At 42.2% G+C, this 22,676-nt stretch overlaps 1 protein-coding gene across 2 annotated transcripts in view; it reads left to right on the top strand.

Annotated features, from left to right (window-relative positions):
• macrod1 (mono-ADP ribosylhydrolase 1) overlaps positions 1 to 22,676 on the top strand; it is a 113,240-nt gene that overhangs the window by 60,786 nt on the left and 29,778 nt on the right. For both annotated transcript variants that reach the window (XM_034597197.1, XM_034597196.1), the window contains exons 4-5: positions 3,650 to 3,679; positions 14,830 to 14,946. In XM_034597197.1, coding sequence (XP_034453088.1) covers positions 3,650 to 3,679; positions 14,830 to 14,946 — 147 coding nt within the window. The remainder of the gene's footprint in view (positions 1 to 3,649; positions 3,680 to 14,829; positions 14,947 to 22,676) is intronic.

Below are 22,676 nucleotides of genomic sequence, written 5' to 3' on the forward strand. Positions count from 1 at the left end.
ATTGCTATGGTATTAAATAAAAAAAAGTTTTCCCTTAAGTCCCCTAAACATTTTTTTTCATTAAGATTTATGAATTATTCTCTGAGAAATCAACAAAAATAAACCTATCTTGCAATGTTGAAGTGTTTTCCTGGATTTGCCCTCTGATCTGGATCTGCACCAAAATTGAATGGGTTCTTTCCTCTTCGTACCGCATCCTTCCACCAAGTTGCAGCATGGTAATCCGGCCAGTAGTTTTTGCGTAATCCTGCTAACTAACAGCAAAATGCAAATAATCTGAAATGGGAATTACATTTCAAAAGACACATCTCAGTTTAATAAACCCCAGTAAAATTGGCCTAAATGGCCAAATAGTCATATGGTTTAGCATAATGCAATTCATCCCACTCACTATACACTCAATGAATCCTATTAAGCCTGAAAAACACATATTGCTCCATTAATGCAGATATACAGTAAAATAAAACTAAGTATTGCCTTTGTTTGTAGTTTAGTAGCTGTGGTACCAGCACCCAGTAAATCAATTAGTACAACAGCAGTCATATTACCCTTCTAATGTTCTCAGTTCATGTTTTTAAATTATCTTTTCACACTACAATTAACTCCAGTAATTTCTTCTTTCTTCTCACTAAAAGCCTCTAAAAGAGATGGCTGCAAATCCTGAAGGACGTCGAGGGTTTCATTCATGGTAGTTTAACAGTATTCGCAGAAAAAGGCAAAGGGGATGGCCTGATTTAACTGCATTGTTCTGATGAAATAAGTGCAGTGGATCGTCCAGAGAATCTATCTAGAACAAAAGTTGAATATCGAAGAAATTGTAAGTTTGCATTGGGAACTGTAAATATCAGAAATTTTCTAGTCCACTCAAAGCGCTTTACAGTACATTATGCATCCACCCAGTCACACATATTCATAGCACTTTTATACACAGCAGTTTTTCTAGGGGTTTAGGTTCTTGCCCGAACTGAAATGAGGCGGTCTGGTCCACAGAGGACGCAACAAGAAAGTTTTAACACCCCCTGTTTTTTTTAAACATATGTACTGTTTGCTCTTCAGTTGAGTAGAAGTGTAATACTCAAGTATTGGACATTTACTTGTCAGCAAAAAATGATTCGTCCCTAAAGCACAATTTAGTCGTAGCACATGTTGGGCCGGTAAGGATTCCACCTGTTGGAGCCTTCATTTCTCAGGGATGGAGGGACGCATTTGTCGGCTGCATTTGAAGGAGCCTTCGAAATGGTACAGTCCAGTCCTGCTGCTGTGACGCAATCGGTCTTCACATGCAGCCTCAGTGGGATGCAGCCCCTGACTTGAAACACAGCTGTTGGCATGTTTGTAGCTGCAGCTCAGTCCTGGTGTATCAGGCGAACTCACTGGTTCACTCCACTGATCACATTGTAATAAAGTGTGGTTTCAATGCAGTGTCTTTTCTTAATAAGAGAAGCTTTCATCACTCAGGTTCAGATGTGTTTCACATGGCCTGGGGCGCATGGACGAGTATTAACAGGGCACAGCGTCTGATATTACTCTATGTACAGCCTGCAGCTCATCAGCAAATGGGTGAATGGGAGCCTTACTGTAATGGAGACATTTTATTTGTCTGCTCTTTTTACACCTGAATGAATTTTATTTCAGTTCATCATAAGATCTATCAGCTCTTAAACAAGCTGTGCACCTGGAACAGTCTCACACTGTCACATTAAATAAATTCACGCCGTACTGAGCTGCGCATTTTCCAACTGACAGAGTGGAGATATTCACATTGGGAGATGCTAATGAAACTGTGGTTCACACATATATGGAGAAGTATAGTGTGTTTAAAGGCTGAAATTAAGTGAGATTCACCAATAATGAGGCGATGGGGGATTGTGAAAATGTAAAAAAAAGAGCGGAGGATTCTTGAGAGAGAAAGGCAGCTGAGGGATTTACACTCTTTTTCTCCTTCTCTTAAACCAACTTGGCTGATACATTATGTGAGCATGTTCCCATTTGGCAAATTTCCCACTGAAAAAAGGTAAACGAATATGGGAGACATCCCCTGTGAGTTCTGACATAACATTGTAACCGTCCCTTGCAGATTTTCACAACACGGTCACGGCGAACTCAAAATCGGATTCATGTGCAGAGAAAGAATAGAAAAACAGGATTTTTTTTATTTTATGACTCAGTCTCCAGGTTTCAGTTTCCCGAACGCGCAGCAGATGTCCTTGGGCTAGCGCTGCAGACTCCACTGTGTGTTTATGGATATGCGGGAGAGGAACAAACTCTTGGATATCGCATATGTCAGCCGCAGCCAGCCTTGTCACCCAGCCAGCAATTTACACTGTTTAAACATGTGCTGTGGCTTCATTCAAACTGGGATGGTATAATGATCTGGCACAAAGCAGCCAGGCTAGCAGCAGTAAAATTAAATACTTTCTTTGCCTGGCAAAAATAGCTCATTATATTGTTATTGTATTTAAGCTTTAATCACCTGCTTGTTATCCAGGTGGAAAATTCCTGTATGATTGACTTTTTTAATAACTAAAAGACGAATTGAACCATGTTGCCCTTGTCACTTTCTTATCACTCAATTGTTTATTTTCCTTTGCACTATAGTCTAAGCATGAGTATCATTATTAGCTTTGCTGCCAGTGAGGCTATTCATTCTTATTGTACAGCTCTTATCAGTCCCCAGTGAAGGGACCTGAAGCCAACTGGTTTCCATTCTGTCCATCTGACAAGGACTGAGTTACACCTGCAATGTTAACTCGCTGGTTGGCGAAACCAGCGGTGGCGCGAGTCAGTGAGAAACGCTGACGCCAATAACAAAATGATGTTGTGAAGGACAAACATGGAGCATGTTTATCCCCATAGAAAGTATACAAGCAAAAGCTAAACGTTATTTTCAGACCAGCACGCGTGCGCGCGCACACACACACACACACACACACACACACACACACACAGTGCAAAGAAATGTTCAGTTTATAAATACAGTGATGATTTTCAACACTGTGGTGAAATGTTTAAGGTCGAGTGATTTGTTATACATTTTGTAATGAACGATTCTATTATTTATCAATTGATGAATAATTAATTCAAAAACCTTCAAAAATTATTTCAATATCTTAAATGTGTTTTTGTCAGACCAACAGTCCAAAGTCTCAAATATAAACCTCAAATATAAACCTAAAAATTACAATGATAAAATACCAATGTAGAAAATCCAGATGCATTTTTTGCTTGAGAAACAAAATAAATTATTGATTATCAAAATAATTGGCAGTTAATTTTCTGATGATCAGCAGATCAGTAAATTAACAAATTATGTTTTATACAGGTTTAATGGACTGAGAAAGTGAAAAACAATAAAAATGACTTGAATGATTGAAATTGAAAATGAGACAAAGGTTTTTTCACCTTTGTCTCATTATTAAATAAAGTCAACCTAATGACTGTAAAGCAACTTCAAAAATACTAGAACCAGAGAATATCAGCATGCTCCTTCTGTAAAGCCAAATTTATTTTGACTGAGAAACTAATGTTCTGGTCATCCACAAGATGATTCATTGTTTGAATGATTTGTCAGTCTATTGAAATGAATTGCAAAATATTTTTCAAAAGGTTTTTTTTCATTAATATTTCCTGTGTCTTGTTTTTCTTTCAGCCAACAAGACTCTGCTCGGTGGAGGTGGAGGTAAGTCACAACCTGCCTGGTCCGTTTGTTGTGTGCGCCGGTGCTGCCAAGGCACTCGTAGGCCTCAGCTGTTTTTGCAGCTTTGTGGTGCAAATAATCCAGTCTGGGCACTAAATAATTGGAAATGTCGTACTTCTTTTAATCAGATGATGCAGTGCAATGTGCTAGCCAAATGGTGTGTGTGTGTGTGTGTGTGTGTGTGTGTGTGTGTGTGTGTGTGTGTGTGTGTGTGTGTGTGTGTGTGTGTGTGTGTGTTGTGTCTGTCTGTTTATTCTTTGTGTTCGGTAGCAGGTAGCTCTTTGTTGTGGCAGGTGCTCAAAGTGCGTTTGCATGCTGCGCAGTGTGTCTGTCTGGGTGTGTGTGTGTGTGTGTGTGTATACGCGCAGGTGCAAAGTCGATAGTTCATAATTTATGGGTGTGGAGTGCTGTGGATATAAACAGTCATTTTTCAGTGTATTGTTGACTCAGTGCTTTGCTGCGTGCGTGTGATGTTGGACGTCCGTGGTTAATCGATACTTGTAATAAATCTGTACTACTAATGCGGCAGCCACATTTGCTCAAACACACACACACACACACACACACACACACACACACACACACACACACACACACCACACACACACCACACACACACGGTTGATGGTTGCAAATCTTGGTGCTGGTGTATTTGCCTGTGGTTGTTTTCTTTCTCTTCATTTGGACAAACAGCTTTCGTCTCTCAGACCATCACATTTGCAACGCCATTTTTAACCTTCCTCTGTGTGTGAATGTGTGTGCATTCATATGTCAATTCATAGCATTATATTTGCTTGTATCAAGGGTTCTGATGAAGCTATTAAGTCCTTGGCATCCACACACACACACACACACACACACACACACACACATACACACACACACACATACACACACACACACACTGGAGCTCCACCCTTACTGATATACACCAGCTGAGCCTCAAGCCATAAAAATGGACTGCACACCCTTGTGTCCTGTGGCTTCATACTCAGACACAAACACAAACACACACACACACACACACACACACACACACTGTGTATGTAGTCAAGCACCTCGAGATCTGCAGCATCGTTTGATGTTGTCCTGAAGTCTCTGATGGTTCTACAAAGACAGATGGTTTCTAGAGAGGCTGTGAATGTGTGTCGTCAAACTGTGTGTGTCTCTTTAAAATAACAAAACCAGACTAAACACACACACACACACACACACACACACACACACACACACATACACACACAAACATTATGTTGTTTGCATTGGTTTTTGCTATTTTCATTTAATTTAATTATTTTTATTGCGTTAAATTTAATGACAACATCTGTTTTCAATTTAAAAATGTCCACTGAATGAGGCTACCTGTCGACCAACCACCATCTGCATTTGGGTTTTTTCTTCATCTCTTTTATTTCTCTGTCGCTCTTTGCACATTTCTCTCTTGCGCAGTTGACTCCTCTCATCTGTCTCTTCATGTTTTTACTCTCTGTGTCTCTCTTTCCAGCTCTGTCCTCAGGGGTTTGCTAAGGCAGAGCCTGCAGTAGGTGTTAATTAGAGAGAGACGTAAGCGTAGAGATAGGGAGAAGAATAGAATAAACAAGAGAGATGAGAGGGAGTTGATGGTTAGAGCCAGAAGAAGAAGAAGAAGAAAGAGTAAGCACTGAAGGTTCTATAGGGTTTTTAAGAGAGCTAAGTGGGGAGAAAGACACAAAAATCTGTGGGTATACATCACAGTGCACTGAATAACCAAGTGTTCATTCAGCTTCAGTGAGTGTGTTTTTTTTCATCAGACAAGAGGCAACAAAAGGTCTTTACAGTGCTTTACTACTCAGTCTCAAGGGTACCTGGGTAAATGTCATTCAGTAAGATCAAATGCTCACCTGCCGACATTGTTTTCTCACTTCAAACTAGAGGAGGACCAGGCTCAGGCAGCGCTTCAACAACAAACTCAAGGGCAGGAAATTAACCTTTTCTATGTCCACTGGCTGCTGTTGCTCATTTATTCCAGAGCTTATCTGCCATTTCAACGTTTCACTGCTTTGATTGATTTTCCGAATGGGAAAGCAAGCCCATGATGATGATTGGGGTTCGGTGAGACAGTCAGGTCATTCAGTTCAGTCAGGCAGACAGCTACAATGAACTTGAGACCACTAGTCAACATATTTCTATTATGCATTGGTTTCGAACCTCATACAAATTATTTCATTGCAAATGATAACATCAGCCAGTTGAGTTTTTTTTTTATTTCAGAATATCTAAGTGTGTTGTTTGTCCTCCTTTTGCTTCAATGATAGCACGCACATTGTCTGGCATGGACTCCCTGCTGACCCATGTTATCCCACCATGATTTGACAATGTACCAAAGAGCTTCTTGTGATGTCACAGAATTCAGGTCTTTCTCAGTCTTCAGCTGCCTCCATACATTTTCAATGGGATGGAGGTGAGGCGACTGGAGTAAAGTCTATAGCCTTTTTCAGACATGAACTCCAGATGATTGGGTATGCATATCCTCGGACTTTGCTTTTCAAATATCAATAACGCAGCAGGAGAATGTCCCAGTCAGATGTGTTCACAGCCAGAGTAAAATGTCTGGAGCATTCAGGCCTGACCTTCTCACCAAAAGCTCTTGAATCTCATTGTCTTTCAAAAATTGACTTCTTCTTTGCCATCTTCTAAGTGTATGGCTGAAATATATGTCCTGAGATATATGTTTTCTTTGTTAGAATGTTAGAAATGTCGACAACACATACATTTGCTCGCTATGAATTCTTCGGACATTATTCTCACATGGGCTCACTCTGACATTTCCCGGATAATTTTCTATGGGGCTGTAAACTCTCTGTGGCACCTGACACACACACTCTCACACAGCCCCTCTGGATAATTTCAGGAGACTGTGTAGAGTTCAGTGCATGTCTGAGAGCAGCACATAAGAGTATGGACGCATCTGTGTCCTTTGGTCTTCAAGTGGTTCTTGTGAAGCTTTGAGCTGCGTTCAGGGTCATTATCCAGCTACAGTTTGAATCCTCCTCCACAAAATTACAAACCAGGATGTCTCTGAGGATTGGAGCACATTTCTCCTTGGTCAGGGTGGAATCAGTTCAGTGCAGTAGTCCAACGAAACCCCTCCAGACTTTATTCGTCTCCTTACATACACCCTCCTGTAACTTATCGAAAACTTGGATTCATCAGTAAATAGGACTTTTTTCCCCCAGTCAGCCACTGTGAAATGCTGGTATATTTTAGCCCACCCACACCCACAAGTATTTGACCTTTTTCTCCAATGCAGAAAAGTTGTTCAGAAACTTCTTCTTGTCTTCTGAATCCACTACATACAGCAATCCTTTGACTTTTGCTGATTGGAGTCTCATGTTCCTATTTTAGCAAATTCTGTATCTATGAAAAAGCAGTTTTCCCATCTCTCAGCGAAAGTTTGAATAAACTTCAGAGTTCAAGTTGGGTTTATACTTGATGCAAGGGATCAACAAGAGCGTGGTCATATAGATATTCAAACCATATTTATTTGTTGTTCAGTGTTGGATTTTACCCATTGAATTGAAATGTATTGCACCTGTCTAGACGAGTGTATTGTTCATGATCAGGCTCCTGTTTGAATGTTTGTTTGTATCAGGTGCTGAACTGCGCTCACATTTTTTATTTACACTGTCATTCTGAGCGATAGTGGGCTCCCGGGGACTTGTATCACTCTCATTACTGAAGAGAAGCCTTACTGCAGTGCGAGGTCCGTGTTTGTGCTCATGCATTCTCACTTATATTGGTGTGACTGCAGCTAGGTTTGCAGTAGAGATGGCTTTCCAAGATCAAAATATGTGTGATTTAGTTCTTTAATTTTCTTTAACTTTTCTTCACTATCAACAATCTCCACTGAAAGGAGAAACAGCTTGAGGTTTTGGGGTAATGCTGTGGCAGTTGTATGGTTGATGATTTAGCTGTAGACAGGAGGAAAGAATAAAGCAGTAAATAACTGTTTTAATGCTAATATCTGACACGCAGGTATTGTGTTCTGATTAAGATTAAAAAGTCGAAAGTCATTTCAGCATTGTCACAGCATCACATCTCAAGTCATATTTGCAGCAAATGGAATCATCTATCCAAAGCCCTCACCTGCTGTGATGTGCTGCAATTGAATAATAACAAGTTCCCGATCAAACGTAGCCGCACGGTTGCAAACAGAGAGGAACAGGCAGCTGGTATCAGAGACTGTGCTTGGGGTCTGTGGGGACAGAGTGCACAGGATGTGAACCAGCCATGAAAACACCGCAGCCTTTTGATTGGCTTAGGTGTTGCAAGACATCCATATCCAGCACACAATAGATGAGCACAATCCCAATTAAAATTTCATCCACTTTGCTTTTTTTTTAAATTTATTTTTGGTGGGGGTTAAAAAAAGAACAAAATCCTCCCGTACTGGATTTCTTGCAGAGCTGAAAAAGCCAGGATGAATTTGTGTGTGCTGACATCTATAATCAATCCTCCAGAGCAAGGATGGGTTTTGATGCCCTGCACTCTCTCGGCTCTTGTCCCTGTGTGTCTACACCTCTCTCTGCTCTCTCCTTGTGTGGATGAGGAGAAAAATACAGGCGCAGGATAGGCTTGTCTGCTTGCCTTCAGAACAAATGAACAACGGAGCATGTATTGTGAATGAAGGGAGAGAGCAGAAGATTGGTTTTGGGGCTCTGAGATGAGACGAGCAACAAAGAGCACTTAGTGTACCTTCCATATACAGCAATACTGTCAGTGTCTCGGCCGCATATAAAAATGTGCCTGTTTCACATTGTTGGCAACGTGTGTGTGTGTTAATAAGTTTATAGTAGTCGGATTTAACACGTTGCTGCATGCCTGTGTGCATACGTGTTGTGTCTGTGCATACAAGTGTGTCTGCATATACAACTGAGTGTGAAGCAGTGTGCATGTGTGTGCGTGCATCCACCACCAGACCCATCCTAAATGTTGCCTTGGCAACAAGCTGACTGAAGTAAATGAGTGTCCTAGCTCTGCTGAGGGATTGTGGGAAAGCAATATGCCAGCGTTCCGCCCCATTAGTTTGACGGACAGCCTGTTTGGCCTATAAGAGGTCAGCTGGCAAGGGCAGCCATATTAGTATTCCATAGGAGAGACCTCCGGATTGGTTTTACTCTAATGTCAATCTACCTGTGTGTCTTTGTGTGTGTGTGTGTGTGTGTGTGTGTGTGTGCGTGTGCGTGTGTGTGTGCAGTGTAGGTGGGGGTTTGTGGGAGTTAAAGCTTGTCCTGGCATATAAGATTGCAGGCAGGTGTGTGCGTCATTGTGTGTTTGTGTGGCCTGCTGGGGGTTGCAGGCTCCTCGCCAGGTAAGCATATCGCCAATTATCACCTCCCAGTCCCCCCACTTCTCTGGCTTCCTCCCGCCTGCTCTCCCCCAGAGTCGGTCAATATAGAGCCTGTGAGGGAGTCATGATAACACCTAAACTGGTCAGCTGCCTGCTTAGCTGGCTGGTGACTGGCCTAAAGAGGCCAAAACACTAATTTCTACTCCCTCTCCTGCACTCATCCGTCCACTGCATCCTTTTTATCCTTTCTCCTCCCTGAACCCCTGCTTAACATTCACCTCGTCCCCTTTTATCTTTTGTCTCCCTCCCTCCCTCTCTTCTCTTCTTCAATCCCCTCAGTCTGTGTCTCTCTTTCTCTCCATTATGTTTGTATATACATGTCAGTCCCAACACATTATTTCAAAAAGTAATGAAGGCTAAATAATGATCGGTATTTAAAAAAATATGTAAATCAGTTTGACACGTCTTAAAACATTTTTTCTGTTAAGTTGTATAAATTATGTTCATGACTAATTCATTATAATCTGTTAATGTGCATTGGTGTCATTAGGTGCAGCCAATTATGGTTGATTGTTGAGCAGTTAGCATGCGAAAAAGTCAATGGAGTATGAACAACAAGTATCCTTTGACACTGCAGTGATGCTAATTTGGTGAGGGCTTCCCACTCTGAAGGATACATTAGTAAGTATTGTATTAAATCTTGGCCCAAAATTCATTTAATATTGTTTCTCTTTTGGTTTTTTTAATCCCTTGGTTGCCATATGTAAATTATGCTAGAATTATGGCAATTCATTCTGAGGGGTGCTTGAATGTCTGTGACCACCGCCATCTGTAGAGACATTTTGGTAGTTTGGGTTAAATGACAAGACATCACCTGAACCATTACCAGTACTGTACCAGTTGCACATCACAGGAAAAACAAAAAAGATTAAGTAAGGTCTCAGTATCCCTTCTACAAAATTTGCAACAACAGTATGTTGGACAATCAATGCAGAGAAATCTTTAATTTTCCCTTTTTTAAAAATGTATTACAGAAGAATAAATATTTAATGGTGCAGTTTTAATTCATTCATTTTGCCCTTCGCAGTGTGACCAGATGGACTCCTAATATTGCTCTGTAAGAGATAATATTTATACCCTCAGTCACATGCTGTCCTTGGGCACTAATACACCTGCTCATGTGTCTGAGCTGAAGAAGCTTTCCTTCAAACACATATTTCACCCGCACTCCCCTCTGCTCATGAATTCCCCCTTCATATTTCGGACTGCATTGAAGTGACAGAATAGTGTCTGTATCTACTCAGTAGCGTGTGGTGCTCATGCTGTGCTATTACACCGGCTCCCACAGAGTCAGAAGTTACCACAGTCTGAAAGAAAGCTAACACAGGCTGTCTTCAGTGAATGTAGATGGAGGCACAACTCTCTACATGAGAGAGGTGGGAGTCACCGAGAGACTGAATAGATGCATGGATATTTATTAGCCCTGCTCAGCAGGTTCAGGCTGTGTCCAAAGAGAGAGGGAGCGCTCCATTCTGTCTCTGCTCTCCTAATCTCCATTTGACAAGGAGCAATCTAACTTAACCATGAGGACATCAAAGCCTTCTTCATCTGAATGCACAAAGCGTGGTTCATGTGAAAGCGAATGCAGTGGAGTGTGTCGTCCAAATGACATTATTTGCAGCTAAAAGGACAGGATGTGTGGGCTGCAGTCTGGAGTTGTTAAAAACAGGGACACTGAAGTCACTGCTTTGTTGATTCCAGGTTTCTCCAACAACATTTGACATGGCGATAACCAATGCAGTTTGGTGGAGTTAAGCAGGGCCCACCAACTTCAGTCCTTCCTATAGAATCCATATAAAGATGGACGACTGCCACTATCCAGAAGTGAAGCCAAAATATTTTGGAAATGATCGCCGAGCCACTACATGCGCTTGACCAATCACAAGTCAGTCTCAGCTGTCAATCATGATGTTTCACTCTGTTTATACAGCATCAAATAACTAATTAAAAAAAAACTTGGATTAATGAACACTTGAACAAACATCCATTTGATCAGAACTACCTGAAATGACAGAAAGCATCTTCAAGGATGTTTATTTGACATGAACTCTGTCCCCCCCCCCCCCCCCCCCCCCCCACACACACACACACACACTGAGGCCTTACAAGGGGACGTATGCATCAAGTTGCACAGACAAAGCATTGAAGTGGTTTCTGAGGTTTATGTTAACATGCATGGATTAGAGGTTAGATATATTTATAGTCACTTGCCTAACCCTAACCCTTTCCTTGGACACATGTTACTTAATCTGGATATTTTGTTGTATTTGCTGTACGTGCACACATGCACTAATGTGTGTGGTTGTGTACATTTGGAAGCATCGTTATCTTTGTATTTCAGCTGTTTTTGCAAACGCACATTAGCAGGTCTGTTTGTGTGGGACTCTTGGGTCAAAAAGCATTGCTGTAGCTCAAGGCTGTGCTGTGCACTCATTAATACGTCAACTGTTCTCACCATTATACACACACCTGCACAAACACACCTTGCACACACATACACATTCATGAAGCAAGAAACAAAACAAAATATATTGTTGGTTTATGTTTCAGCTCAGTTTTCGTTTCTGTTTTTGATGCCTTGTTTCCTTATCTGCCTTCAGACTCCATTAACACCTGGCATTGAAATGCATTTTGTATCCAGATTGCATCTAGATTTGATTTTAACCTGATTATATTTACACCTAATACTAATATGTGTCTCCAGTGTCCACATTGAGATCCAACAGCGGACTGATCGCTCTGTCCAGCTCATGTTACAACAACAAACAGAACAACAAGAATAGAAGATGAGAGCCATCAGTGACAGTATTTTATTGGGTTTGCTTTTTTCAATGAGTCTCGACTTCACACTGTGTCTTGAATAAATTGAGGACTAAGGAGAAGACTGATGTAATTGCCTTACAGCTGCCTAGCTGCTGCTACCTCATTGGTTTGTAACAGTTGTTTGCAATTATTATTTCCATCTATCTTGTTCCTCAATGCCTCATAGGTGAATTTACACCCATACTTTCAAGTGATATCTAATTGACGAACTGATCCCCAGCAATGCATTCCAGATGCAAATGGGGTGCAAGTATAACCTTAAAGTCAAGTCTTGAATCTCAAAAACCTCTTTGAAGGGGTGAGGTCCAGAGTGTCCTTTGCTCTGATGCTTTTGAACTAAAATGTCTCCTCACATCTACAGAAAGGGACACTTGAGATTGAGTACTGTGTCTGAGCTTCTGTTTCTGTGCAGGCTGAGGAGGCAGCTCGTGTACATCGCTCGCTTTTCACATCCTCACTCTCGTACTTAGCTCACAGTGCAACCCAGTTCAACATGGCACAGCATGACATGGCACACTACAGCTCAGCACGGCATGTGATATGCCAACTTTACACAATAACGTTCAGATAACACCAGACCCCTGTCTGAACGTGAAACGCACCGCTGTAACAGCTGGTCTGTATACAAACGCAGATCAGAGCCACAGGCCAACACGCTGAGCTGTGACATATGGATGGGTGTTATTGTACTATTTTCACCGAGTGCTGACAAGTCTCACGGTGCAGTGACAGACTCATTCTTGATAGATGTGTTTTATTCTGGTTTAATTATGAATTGCTTACACCAGCCTCCGACATTAGACCTCAGTAATCTTTTAAAACAAAAGCACTGTTGAGCCAGGATATTCAAATCTATACAGTCTGTCAACCCTCTCTTCTATAAATGGCGTACATACTACAGTGCAGGCTAATTTGTTTTGACAATGACATTTTGATGGAAACAAAAGTGTTAAGTGGCAATGTTATTGCCTTCTTATTGACGGCAGCACCACAATTATACATCTGTCATAGGGAGGCGGTCAGATACGACAGAGGGCGTACCACCAGAGCCTGGTGTTCCCATCTGTATCGTTAGGTTTCACTTAAACAAAAAGTGTTGACGTTTGAGGAAAGATTGTGATTATGACAAGATAATAATAAAGGGAAAATATCCATCCTCTCTTGTGCTTCAAAACAGTGTTGACTTTTTCATTATTAAACCAAGAGGATGATCTTTCCTGAACCTTGACCAAGTGCTGAGTGATAACCATAAAAACACAATCCTTTTTAATCAGTTACTCATATCGTGTTGTAGAGTGTACGTCATAAGAAAAATAACGTCAGATTTTGCTCATGTCATCATTTTTTGCAAATATAGGGAGCGCTTCAATTATAAACAGCATTAAAGTAAGAGGGAGGTAGTCGGAGGCAGCAGTGGGTATACAAACTATCATCAAAAACACAACCACCCTCTGTTTGTTTAGGGCCGAAGACCATGAACCTCTTCATCCCTAGTTTGTTCTTGATCTTTGTTATGTGTCATTTCCAATCCCTTTGTTTACTCTCAACCAAAAAAAAACGTACAAAAATGAAACTGGGCTTTGTCTGTGACTTGACCTCGCTGACCATGAGCCAATCATAATACAACAAGTCAGGGACTATTGATTAAAACAAGCTCCTCATTGGCTGCCTATAAGTCTGCTTGACACAACACAGTTCTATTGATTAACGGTTTCTTTTGATTGACCAAAAAACTGTGATCTATAGAATTTAAAAGAAAAAGCCGGTGTGTTGTGTTGTTTCAGTAATTTTGAATCACTTCATGAAAAATTATGGCACTCAGATCGCATACCACTGCCAAGGCCCAATATGTTACACACTCATAGAAATCAGTCTCCTTAATGTGTCAGATTTTTTTCATCAAGATCTGTGAAAAGTATAAAGATGAAGAGAAAAGCAATTCCTTGATCCGGCCTCCGATTTGGATCCACCCCAAAATGTCATGGGTTCTTTCCTGACCAAAACCACATCCTTGTACCAAATTATGTGGTAATGCAGTCATTTCAATTTTTTTGTCATCTTGCTTTCAAACAAATAAACAAAAACAGACAGGGGTGAAAACATAACCTCCTTGGTGGATGTCATTTATAATTTTTACATCGTATGTGAGCGGAAATACAGTTTTCTGCGAAAAACATGAACATATTTTCATCAATCATTCAGTGTGAACAAATTCCTTTTTTATTTAATTGTCTGCAGTTGGTCTTGCATCTTTTTTTGTTTCAAGCTGAATTAAGTTGAAAAGCTGCTTTCTTAGGCCCATAGTGCTGAGAGTCATAGTAATAAAGCTGTTGAAATGAAGATTGCATGAATATTAACTTTGAGGAAATGTGTTGAACTTGGAGGGGTGCAAAGATTCTGACTGAAACTATAATTGGCACAGCTGTAAAATTGCTTTTCCCTGCATCACTGCCCTCCTGGAAATGAACACAGTCACAGTCTTTAGATGTGGTGCGAATCAAAGATGGATACACATTTCTGAATACTATGTAGATTTATGAAAATGTAATTAATAAAGACTAATTGACCAAAAAGCGAGAGTCAGCCGAGTCCTTAATACATTAAATCGAGCAATTAACTACTGCAGTGGCCTTAAAATCCATTAAATTGAGTGACGTACAGAGAGATGGAAGCTCTAGAAGAAGAAGGGGGAAAAAACTGGATTTGGGGGGAAAAGGTTTGCAACCTGCCGAAGACAGGAAATTCAACTGTTCAGCACTAATGCCGAGTCATTATCTGGGTCTTTCAGCGCTAATCTTTGACACCTATAAATGTGTGTGCTTGACTTCAAAAAACATTTTGACGCCCTCTAAGTAGTCAGCGTGCAGCAGATTCACATAAGTAGGCCAACTCTCTGAATCTCCTGTCGTCTCTTCTGCAGTGGACGGAGCAGTCCACCGCGCTGCAGGGCCGCTGCTGAAAAAGGAGTGCGCTTCCCACTGTGGCTGCGAGACTGGAGAGGCCAAGATCACCTGTGGCTACGGCCTGGCGGCAAAGTGTGAGTATAAAGTGTGTGAGTGTTTGTTGAACTTCTAGCGTCTCCAGCTCCCTGTGGTTGTGCTGGACTGTTTCCAGGTATGAATGTGTGGGGAAAGTGTGACAGCGATGAGGTTCGCTGGAAATGAGCAAGCTGCACAGTTGAGTTTCTCAAGAAAGACAAATATAAGCTGAACAGCATCATGAATTACGCTTTTTATTTTTGCAATAAGGTTTTTCCTTTTCAGCCCAAGCTCATCCAACCAGTAGAAACCCATCTAGGTATCCATACTATTGTAAGTTACTGCTTTCCATTTATAGCAGTGACTGGCACTGAATTATTAAGTTGGTACTCCTTTGCAGCATATGACGAATCCAAAGATTCAACATGACAGAAAAAGCCTTTTCTAGGTCTTTTACTTTTTTTTTGCTCCAGCTTTCCTGACGCCTGAAACACAACATGTGATTCTGGATGGAGGGTGAGAGTTAGGGTGAGGTTATCAGTACTCAACAAAGGCATTAATGAGAGGAACTGAACAGCACAAAGTACATTGTGTTTGCGAGAGGTCAAAACAGACATTAGGTCAAAACTCGTGACTACATTTTAAATTCCAATTAAACTAAACTCTAAAAACTCTGAAATTAAAAGTACAGACAGTTTCTTTCTGTTTCTGGAATCCCTGAGGACATGAAGCGTGAGGTCTTTGGGTCAGTTCCATAACTCATGCATGTACGGTTATCTTATCCCATTTTGCTCATCTTCAAAATGTCGAAAAAGTGTTTTCAAGGCTTTACTCACAGCTGTTCTGCTTTTTTCTGAGGACAATTTGAAGACAGAGTGGACACGAACGGCTCATTTATGCTCAACGTTAGATACAGAAACGGACGGAGCCTTCTGACCATACTCTGCATTCATTTTGTCGGCAGTGCAGAGATTCTGACAGCAAACATATCGATGGTGGAGGATGACAATGAACCTCTTAAGACGAGGTCAGAAGCATCCGCGTTGTAAACTGTCCCTGTGACCGGGCGAGGCCCCTTAATAAAGACGCCTGTAGTTTCTTACAAACTCACAAAATCTCTCGTCACAAAGTTCTGCCTTTGTTGAAATTTCTTTCTTGCGTCCTATGATCATCTCAGCTGAAATATTAGCTACACTGTCCCCACCTATTTCCGGCTTTCAGAAGCCATGCACACAAGCACAGTCTGTTTGTTTACGTATCAAACATTAAACATAAAAGAGTGCTGTAGCAGTGGGAATTAAAGAGTTCCATATACTCCATATAAGTCTGTTGACAGTTGGTGGGCAGCACTACAACGTATGCTTTATAAGAATATATATGCATAAACTTTTTTCTTTGTAATAATGTAGTAGCTACGAAGATTATATTGACCATCCAGGTGTGTGCGTTCGTGCCCGACAAAAATGAAAGGGGGAACTGAGTGTATACGATGAAGAGTTTAAGTTCACAAAGGAACAGAAGAGAAAAAAGGAGGGAGAGTCGATAACAAAGATGAGCTCAAGGCAGAATGGAGAGAAGGAGTGGAGGAGATAGATAAGGAAGGAGTGGGAGAGTGGTAAAGAAGAATAAAAATAAAAACAAAGCAGCATGGGGGAGGGGACGGATGCGACAGGAGCTGATGACAGGAGGGAATAATAAGGAGATGAGTTCTAACATTGTCTGCTCTCCTTTGTTGGTTCAGTTGCTTAACTCAGAAGATCTCCGCTGTAATGTTTGTGTGTGAGTGGATGCTGCTGTGTGTCCTTATGAGTGCATGGTTGTGTGTGTGTTTGAGCTTGGAATTGTGTGCATGTGAGTTTCTCTCGCTTGTACAGTTTGATACTGTGCACATGCATTCTGTACTGTTCTGAGGTTACTGTGTTTACCTGTGTCTTTGTTGCACTGAGTGTATCAGTGCACACAGTTCATGGTACCTGTCAGGTCCTATCACTCTCTTACCTGTAAGTATCTGTCAGCATGATATTTGCTTGACTGAGTGTCATTCTGACTCACTGACTGACAAACTGTGTGTGTGTGTGTGTGTGTGTGTGTGTGTGTGTGTGTGTGTGTGTGTGTGCGCGCGCGCGCCTGAGTCCACACATTCAGGTGTGTGTCGCCATTACCCAGCATGTGGATAGGAGACTGGTTCTCTTCTCCCCAGACAAAATATTTAGTCCCAAGAATAATTCAACATGCATCTGCTCCAGTGCTTAAACATTCGCAACAGGACTTGATTACCTCTCAGCAGGAGGGGCGGGGAGGCGAGACAGCAAAAACAGAGGGGAACGCAAATGAGAGATAGCAAAGCAAGAGGAGGACTGTGTGGAAAAATGTGCATAAGTCGACACGTGAAATGGAAGTCGACAGGAGCAAGGCAGAGGGGTTGACAGACAGATCCAGTCTCTAAGCCAGCGCTTTGATCTTGATTTGTATGGGCTCGCCACCAGATGTGAGATTTCAAGAGAGTCTGACTCCCAAGTTGCCAAATGGTCCAGAGGACCTGCTGTCAGCCCTCCATGCAGAGTGTCCATCGATGATCCCGCAGCCACTTAGCCAGCAGCATTCCAGTGCCGTAACCTAGCAACACGCAGAGCGCATGGCACACTACTGCTGCTGTTTAGCAAAGAGTCACATGCAATTTGCGATATTGGCAAATGACAGCTGGAAATTTTCAAGCAGGCCCTGCATAAATTCACATATTAACTGAAACTTAAAGGCAGTTAAATCAGCAATCTGTCAGCGTTGGAGCATATGAGCCGCTATAAATGAGGGTCTGATTAGGAGCGGTCTGTTGGCGTGTGCATAAGATTAGTGTGTTGTTCACTTGTGAGGCACGTGCATGCTGTAACATCCACGTGCACATGTCGAGGTGTGTGTTTGTGTGTGTTTTGCGGTTGTCAGACAAGGGAACATGGGCAGAGGGTGTTGTCCAGACGACTCAGCGCCCCAGAGCTCACCTGTGTACCGATAAACACGGCTAACCTGTTCCCCAGTCACCCCTCGCTCCCCTGCCAAACCCACCAGAATACGACATTGTGACACACTGGGGAGGGAAGGAGCCGGGGGTGAGTCTAAAGAGGGTGAGAGAAATTGACAACATGAGGTCAAAACTCACGTCACTCCTTACGGACCTAAGGCCTCTTCACATCCACTGTGATGCCAAAAAAAGTCACAAAATAGCTAAATAATTCTGAGGCGAATTCTGATGCCAGTCATAATTTACATTATGCCCAAGAGATAAAAAAGATGCCGCAAGAGGCTTAAACTGCACCTCAGCCGCTTCAGGACCTATTTCATGATGTCTGTTGGACAGTTTGAAGAACTGCTGCAACAGCTGGCACCAAGGTCATTGTTTTTTTTTTCTTTAGTATTTAATTTGAAGAGGTTCCAGTTTGTTTGTAAACTTTCTGAACTGTGCACATGTGGTTCATTCAATTTCTTGGACAGGAGTCGGGTCAACTGTCGACTACATAACATTCTTGTGTACAGTGAAACAACCTGGGTCTGGAAAAATAAAAACCTCAATATTGCTCTGTGAAATTCCGTCATTGACCTTGGATTGACTGGATACAGATTTGTAAAATATTAAAAACAAGCAAATTAACACCATGTAAAAAATGCATGTGGTGTGCAAAGGCATTTACTCTTGTTGTAGAGATCAGCTGTTAACAGTTTTCTGTATTTATCACAACGTTACACAAACACAAAAGCAAAAGAGTAAGTCTATAGTTCAACAGGCAGTGTACCGCAACAGCTTAATAGTTTCCCATGGATTTAATATGGATATGTCATTGTCTGGGTGCTGCAGTTTTTTTGTTTAAAGAAAGAAAAAAAAAAGGTGCATTGACTTATTTGGATCTGTTGTGCAGGTCGGAAACAAACACCTAGGGCGGCCAAATGTATTTGCACGACATAAACAAGGTGAATGGTAAAACTATTACCCGAATAGTCTGCAAACATCCATCACAGCACGGCACACTTACAGTAGCTGCACCCGCACATCTTTCTTGTTGCTGCGAGGGTTCATTGATGATATCAGGGACGTGTGTACTTTCAGTTTTACTGTACCTGCGAATAACTGGCTGGATTGTTTGGCTGAGCCTCCAGTGTGTGTGTGGCCTGTATAATTGTCTGACTGCTCACATTTGTTTGCTGTCGACCCACCTTCAGCACAGACTTTAGCCGAGTTCAAGCACTTGTAACTGCAACTGTTAACGAACTGTGAACTGTGACATATTATCACCTTCCGTGTTGTTGTTTTCTCAAACTCACTAGAAAACAGCTGCCTATTATTTACACAGCAGGCACAGAGCAACACATTCATTCTCTTTAACACTCAGACACTGACATCTCCTTATATTATCCAGAAGGGCTGAATGTGAGAATGCAAATGTCAATGCAAAATGAATTTTTCCTGCCAACCCTCAAGTTATACGCTCTGGATAATGTCACAGTGAGCTCATGTGACAATACGGCAGGATATTCTCCGCAGGATTCACCGCGAGCGAATGGGCACGTTGAGGACGTTTCTAACACACAACAGACACAAAACTGAAAAAAAACAATTCAAATATCTCAGGATGAAAAAGAGGTGAAATACACGAATAAGATGCAGACGAAATGTTATCTGGGAAAGACAAGATTTGAGAGTTTTGGTGATTCGGGCCGATGCCAATGCTGTTAACAAAAACACAAATGCATACACAACGTCTTGCCTCCTGCTGCATGCTGCGATAACCCTTGGGCCACACTTGACCTGAACGCTCCTAAATGGATATAGAATCTCCTGCTGCGTTCCTCAGAGTCCAGACCCCATTGTGCGGACATCCCCTGGAGTTCATGTCTGAAAACACCTCAGGAGTCAGGACACTTTAAACGCTCCACTAATTTAGACTTTGGACTTTATTGTCCCCTGAGGGAAATTAGTTTTCACAGTCATTTCAGTACAGTCAACACAAAGGGACACATTTCAGCCGAGGCAACCTACGTTCACCAGCTATAGTCACAAACTGTTTATCTGCTGTTTGATGTTTTTGTCTGGAAAAAGCAAAACAATGAGCTGATCCCTGCTGTAAAGCTGCAACGGTTCCAACTTTCACATCTTTACAGCGCAATTGCACATATTGGTTTATCTTGTCTCGCTTGTCAAATCCCGTATAGTGTGTTTGCAGTCTCCTGTATTTAGGGGGAAACTGGCAGAGAGTGGGAGTAACGCAGTCGGAGGTGCAAAAAGATGGAGGGAAAACAAGATGGGGCTGGAAAGGCCTGTGTCGAAAAAAAAAAGTGCTGAAGGAAATAGAGAGGTACAAAGCAAGAGAGATATCACTCTTGTCAAAAACTGTCTGCTATGCTCTCCCCTCTCTCCCCTCCCTGCCTCCCCTCTCCCGGTTTCAGTTCCCTCGGTGGCCAATTACCACTAATTAAAATCCTCACTGCACTGCCCTGGACTCCCCCTTTTTCTCTCCTCCAAGACCTCCGTCTCCCTGCTCCGCCTGTCACCCTGATGCTCGCTCCTGTCTGTTTCTCTTTCTTTGAAGATGTGTTGTTTCTGCCTGTCGCGATCAGCAACTTAAACACCTCACTTCCTCCTCTTCCCCTCATCCGCTTGTTCCCCCTATGTTTCTTCACCCCCTCTCTTTTTGGTCCCTCGTTCCTCACTCCCACATTTGGTTCCTCCCTCACTGGTATCGCGCACCCCACCGCTCCCCTCAGCATCTCACCTCCTCCCCCAGTGTTCCTACCATCATCAGCACAGAGGTTTCTGTCGTAGTGCCAAGAGACTTGACAAGGCTTTGGGCTAAAGACTGTAGCACTCAGACTGTGATACCTTGTGAGTTGGAGGAGTGTTTTTTTTTTTTTTTACAAGGTTGTCGACGTCTTTGCTTCTTCCTGCCTCGGCGTCAGCAGTGTGATCCTACTTGGTGTTAAAAAGCTTCATCAAAGCTGCTGCTGCTGATGAGGAGGAGCGTGATGATGATGATGATGATGATGATCATAGCAGCAGCAGCAGCAGCCCTGGTGTTAATTCATTCAGTTAATTCATTTGCCTTGAAGGAGAAAAAAGGGATCAAATAAAAAAAGATCCAGTGTTGCTTGGCTCAGGGAAAAAGAGTTGGAGAGCCGGAGCGAGAGCGAGTAAAGAGCGACTTTGGTGCTGCTGCTCTTGGATGAAGAGAATTATGCCCGCTCTAGCTTTGCCATCTCGCTCCCCCTGTCCACTGTTGTCCTCCTGTTTAGAATAACTTTCCCTCTGTCTTTTTCATAGAAAGGTGGAAAGATAGGGAGAGCCTTAGAGCCCTTTACAAGACCCGAGCACTCCTTTTGTGCCAAAGCCGGGCCCTGGATTTAAGAGCTGTGTCCGCTTGGCTGAGCATTAACTGAGGCCCGGTACACAAAGGAGCAGCTTGCCTTTTTCCTGCCTCCTGCTTTAAAGGCAAATAAAGAAAGAGGAGGAACAGATGGAGGTATGAGAAGAAACAGAGAAAGGGGAGGGGAGAGGATGGACGGACTCACTGAGGGCTGTTGAGTTTGAAAAGCAGGGGGCACCAACTCGTGGCCTCCCAGGTAAGAATGGTGAGAGACCAGGGGGGAAGATCAGGAGGAAGGGGGCCAAAAATAACTGAGTCCAAAAAATAGGAGTGACGACAATAAGCAGGAAAAAAAGCTGGAATGGCCAAAAAAAAGAAGAAAAGACTGGGTGGGTGTCACCGGATGGCCCTCTGTCAAGTAGTCTTAAGGGTCATACCAGTGTGACGCCCATTTCTGAGAGAACGCACGCACACACACACACACACACACACACACACACACACACACACACACACACACACACACACACACAAGAAAGTCACACCTGTGATGGGGACTATTTTGTTTGGGGGGGGGGGGATAGAAAGTGGATAGAGTTTTTAAAGATTTAGAATTTTAAAGAAAACTAGAGAAATAGAATTATTCTGAATGCATTTTATAGGTCATGCTAAACTTTGATTAGTGATGAACTTGGCTTCGTACACAGATTGGCATCCTAAACGAGGACAGCATATTAACTACGTAAAACTATAGGGCTGCTGAGCGGACTACACCTTGAAAAAATGCAACCGATTCATTCATCGATCATCCCACAGTCCTGCGAGGGCCACAGACTTTTTCTGTTCACACGATTTAATTTATTGATGATTATTCGGGACGGGAAAAGTATTTTACCAAATAAGATAAAAAAGCGTTTCAGAAATAACTTACCAACACTACCTTAAAGCAATAGCTCCATTTACCAATCATTTAGGCCAGAGCCATTTATGCATGCAATATGAACTGTGGAGCCACTGGAGTTGTCAAAAAATATCAGTGTTTCAATTTATCAATTCTGAATTGGAACATTTTCAATATGGTCATTTGCTTTCCTGCCAGCTCTTTAATTCATCCTGAGAGTTACACAGCTGGTATCTCTCTCTCTCTATCTTTCTCTCTATATATATCTCTATCTCTCTCAAGCACACACTCACACAAAGAAAGAGGAATGTGAAGAACGAGTGATCTTCACCTGAGGTGGGAAGTTTTCCCACCTCAGCTGAAATGGTTCAGCTGCTCTTGCAAGTTTTGTATCATCTGATCTGCCTTTTTAGAGCATTGATCAAACTGCAAATATCAGATGATCAGCGGATCAGAGCATCCATAGTTTGATAAAAGGGCAATGTTAGGAGTGTAATCAGACTGATCTGTGTTTTTTACAAACTGATGGAAGTATTCCAAT

This window comes from Hippoglossus hippoglossus, chromosome 10, assembly GCF_009819705.1.
Source record: "Hippoglossus hippoglossus isolate fHipHip1 chromosome 10, fHipHip1.pri, whole genome shotgun sequence".
In the NCBI taxonomy this organism is placed as follows: domain Eukaryota; kingdom Metazoa; phylum Chordata; class Actinopteri; order Pleuronectiformes; family Pleuronectidae; genus Hippoglossus; species Hippoglossus hippoglossus.